The 4,516-nt window shown below is 35.3% G+C and overlaps 2 protein-coding genes across 4 annotated transcripts in view; both read left to right on the top strand.

Annotated features, from left to right (window-relative positions):
* Positions 1–4,516, top strand: part of LOC106879424 (SAFB-like transcription modulator) — a 63,492-nt gene that overhangs the window by 18,444 nt on the left and 40,532 nt on the right. The gene's annotated exons all lie outside the window — the stretch shown is intronic.
* Positions 1–4,516, top strand: part of LOC106868918 (scaffold attachment factor B2) — a 13,499-nt gene that overhangs the window by 3,099 nt on the left and 5,884 nt on the right. Inside the window, exons 4-8 of one of the 2 annotated variants that reach the window (XM_014914379.2) lie at positions 22–109; positions 756–887; positions 1,431–1,648; positions 3,018–3,181; positions 4,098–4,223. In XM_014914379.2, coding sequence (XP_014769865.1) covers positions 22–109; positions 756–887; positions 1,431–1,648; positions 3,018–3,181; positions 4,098–4,223 — 728 coding nt within the window. The remainder of the gene's footprint in view (positions 1–21; positions 110–755; positions 888–1,430; positions 1,649–3,017; positions 3,182–4,097; positions 4,224–4,516) is intronic. The other variant, XM_014914380.2, reaches the window with a different exon arrangement.

The raw sequence follows: 4,516 nt of genomic DNA, 5'->3' as shown, positions 1-4,516 counted from the left end.
AATATTTCCTTTATTTTTCAGGCTAGAAAAGAACCTACAACTCAGACTAAAGCACCAGAAATCAAGTCAGGAGAAAAGAAAGTAGAAAAGGCTGAGGTGAAGAAAGATGGTATGACTTCTTCCAGTGTTTCATATTTGTACTCTAAACAGAATTTGGCTCTAGAATTCCAATGTAGAGACTCTACAAGTCTTTGCATTGAAGTTAGCTGAACTTAGTGTTTCATGTTACTAACCAAGTAATTAGTTTAATAAAACCATTGGCATTTCACAATTATTTAACTACAATAATAGTATTCAAAAAATCACAAATATCAGGTGTGACTGTGTGGTGCTTTAGGCGAGTGTTTCCTACTATAGCTCCAGGCTGACCTAAGCCCCATAAATGGATTTGGTAGGCAAAAACTGAAAGAAGTCTGTTGTCCATATATTACATATATAAACCTATCTGTGTGCCTTGACTTTGTGTGATAGTTGTAAAGAAATGTTGCCATGGTGCAAGCAGTGTCCTGTGTTTCTAATCTTCCTTGAAACATGTCTGGTCCTGAGGGCATATTACCTCACTTGGAAACGTGACTGTTGGTGACAGGAAGGGCATCTATCCATAGAACAATCCACCTCAACAAATTCTTTCTGCTCCATGGGAGCATGGAAAAGTAGGCATCAAAAATGATGTTGATGGTGGTTACCTTGACACAATAGGTATCTCTATACTGCCTTCAAATTTATAGATTGTGATGGTGTTTTTGTGTTTGCAGAGAAAAAAGATGGTGTGAAGAAAGTTGAGAAGAAAGATTTAAAGAAAGATGACAAAAGCAGGAGAACATCCAACAGAAGAGATGACAAAAGACAAACTAGCAGAATCAGCGGAAGTCATCACAAAAGCTCAGGTCAGTCGCATGTGTGTGTGTTTTGCTTTTTTTTTTAAACTTGGAGTATATCCTGATTTTTGCTGGGTTAGATTAGCAGGATTTGTAAGCATTTTTCTAGTGTGTTTTAAGTGCCACTGAAACTTTGTGGTTAACAATATGGTCTCAACTTCAGTCCCACTTCATGAAACATTCAGCAAGTGTCTTTACTCTATCTCCAATCTGACTAAAGCCTTGTGAGTTGACAGAAGGTGGAAGAAACCTATTGTATGTGTATGTATCTATGTGTAGAAATGTGTGCTTGTTTGTACCATTGTCTTGACAGCACATGATGGTTGTAAATGTGCATTGCCCTCATACAAGTCTTATTTATTTTTGGTCTTCTGTGTGAAAGATCTGTCTAGCCATAGGAAGGTATGATCTTGTTTAGAAATAGCTGAGAGTTGGCATCAGGAAAGGTATATGACGATAGAAAATCTGCCCCAACAAACTCCATCTGACCAGTGCAAGCACATACAAAAAAGTGAACTTTAATTGATGGTGGTGAATGATTTACTGTTTCAGATAAATCTCATGCAGCTACACCGAATAAGAGTGCAGCTAAACCAGCAACAAGTTTGAAACCATCTACAAAAGAAGGCTCTGAGAAAAGTGCAGAGCCTGCAGCCGCAGCAGCAGCAGCAAGCACCAAAGAGAAAGTTCCCAGTACAACAAAGCCTAAACCCCGAGGGCCTGGTGACCCTTCTTCCAAGAAAGATATTTTATCATTTGCTCAAATAAAAGTAAGTACAATTTCATGTAGGTGTTTTTTAATGTGGCTAAAGTGTGTAGTTGAAGTAGAATAAGATAAATAATTTTGCCTTGAACAAACTAGAGTGGCTAATTTCGCTTATTTGATCCTGAAACTTGAGTGCTTGTCATCATTTACTCCACCCTAAAACTAGAGTGGGTAACTTATTCTATCCTGAACTTGTAGTGCCTAATGTCACTTGACCCTGAAACTAGAGTGGCTAACTTCACTTACTTGACCCTGAATCTGGTCTGGTTATCATCCTTGATCATTTCTTAAAATCATGAGATAGAGCAGGGGTTTTCAAACTTTTTGACTTGCAGACCCCTTTATATTTCAGGCTTTACCTTAGGGACCCCCTTATAAACGCTTATGAAATTTATACATAAATATTTGCTTAAAATAACATATATTTTTACATTTATTTATTTAACAGTATTTAACAAATAGGTTTATTGTCAATTAAAAGATTTTGATTAAAAAACATATATAAAATCAAATTGCCCATAAAAAGTATTTGCTGTCCACAGACCCCCTGTCTTGTCCTTGCGGACCACAGTTTGAAAACCCCTGAGATAGAGCTCCTGTACCATAAAACTGATAATACCTGGAGTGTTAACATTGAAATGCAGTATCTTCCAATGAAGGTCTTAGTGTGTAACATGGCTGAGATGTAACCTAAAGAAATCGTTTAAATTAAGCTGATTGATTCAGATGTGACTCTGCAATAGTCACAATAGTTGTGGTAGTAACTGTTGTGGCTGTTGCAGTACAGAATATGTAAAGAAACTTCAAACCAGATTAGGTGGAAGTAGGTCAACTATTTCATTAGAATACAGCCACTTACTCTGGATGTAGGACACTGGTTCAAGAGTAGAAGTTCAAATCTTTCTGCAGCTGTTATGTTTTGTCCTATTTGCTGTAATAAATGATATAATTGTACTTACTCAAGTTTGCTCAACTGATAAAATTTATTCCAATTTTACTTAGATTGAATGGTTAGTAAGAGGAGGGAATTGTAGCTCCTAGTCTAGTGTGGAAAAATTATGTAAAACAAAGAGATTTCCCTATTTATATCAGGATATAAGGGTATTATGATGTCAGAGTAGCAGCTTTTAGTGCTATACAGAACTGCTAAAATCTGAGATGCTTGTATTAAATTATTGTGGTATTTAGATTTGTCATGTTCTATGTCACTGTTTGTATAATATCAAGTCTTATTTTGTACGGTTATTTAGTTTTGTGTGGGTTTCTTTGTTGATTTTATGTCGTTTGTTTTATTCTTTGCTATTTAATAATTATTCTCTTTTCATATTCCATTCTTGAAAATAAAAACAAAACCCCACCAAATTTCTTGACAGAAGGAAAGAGAGCGACAGCGTTTACGTCAGAGACAAAGGAATCGTAGGGAACAGGAGAGGCGTCGGTTGAAAAAACTTGACATGGCCCGGATGCTTCAGCAGAATGTGGAACGGGAACAGAAGGAGGAGGTGAAAAGATTGGGCAAAGTTAGAGAGAAGATAAGGTTTGTGAAAAGTGCATTCACATTTAAACTGTTTTAAGACAGAATGTCATGATTGTGTGGGTGAGAAGTTTACTTCACACTCCCATTATACAAACTTCAGGGTCATTGTGTATCACATTAGACGAGTAATTTCTATCATAGTCTTCAGTTGACCAATGCTTTGCCAGTGAAATTTGATTGATGGAAAATGTTAAAAGCTGTCTGAGGTCATCTCTGTTATTGTGGTAGAATTATTGTGTTGTCATGTTCAGTACCGCATCTGGTTCTTCGGTGCCTTTAGCAGAGTATGCATCTTTTAGACAATAATTGTGGCTTATGAGGTATTTGGAATTTGGTCAGAAAGGTAGAGGCTAAGAAGGAAGATATTCAATATATATGAGAAGAAAATTAAAAACCAGAGCATGTAAGATGTATTGAGTGATATATTTATTATCTATTTATCTTGTTTAAATTGTGTTAGCAATCTCCTGATATTTTTCTTTTTTAAGATCTGATAATCCAGCAGGTTGGTTGGCTACCATTGTAAATGTTTGATTCTGCTTTGGGATAACGAGAGGCTGACATATTTGGAGTACTTTTCTTCAAAATCCTTTCAAAGCCCAAGGAAGAATTGAACTTAGCAGTGAAAGTTTAAAAAATGGTTGTCAAATAAACAGTTCCTTGATTCTTGTGAACTGTTTGTTTAATTATCATGTGAGCCAATGATTGAAGGCCTTACAACTGTTACCATTCCCTTTTTTGACATTTGGACAAATAAGTAATTTCTCCTAGATTCAAAACAACATCTCTCAGGATATCTTTACAGTGTAACGTGTATCAGGGTACATAAAAGTTGGTGAATGTAGGCAGGGATTGTCATTTGTTTTCTGTTTAAATTCTTAATGTTATCCTTATGTTCTTTCACTCTTCTTTTCAGGTTAGAGAAAATGAAATTGGAAAAAATGAAACTGGAAAAGGAGAAACTATTAAGATACAGAATGGAAAAAGAACTTCTTGAAATAGAAAGACGTAATGTAGAGATGCGTTGTGCTGAGATGTTGCGGTAAGTTTAATCTCTAGAATACAGAAAAGCCATAGATAAAGGCATGTAGATATTACGTTAAAATCCCTTTTCTATAGGGAAAGTCAATAGCTGACAGATATTTTATCATTGTCCTAAGACTAGCATTTGCTATTTTCGATCCAAAAGGGGTTTTTAACCCAATATTTATGTTAATATTTATAGCTTTATCTCTACAGATAAAAATGAATTATTTCACATTCTCTCATCATTTCTAAATATTTACGACTCATTTTTTTTTCTTTTCTGTTTTGTGTTTTTTTTTAGTGTCTGAT

The sequence above is a fragment of the Octopus bimaculoides genome, chromosome 17 (genome assembly GCF_001194135.2).
Source record: "Octopus bimaculoides isolate UCB-OBI-ISO-001 chromosome 17, ASM119413v2, whole genome shotgun sequence".
Lineage (NCBI taxonomy): Eukaryota > Metazoa > Mollusca > Cephalopoda > Octopoda > Octopodidae > Octopus > Octopus bimaculoides.
The sequence above is the reverse complement of the archived record's forward strand: the minus strand, read 5'-3'. Positions and strand labels throughout refer to the sequence as shown.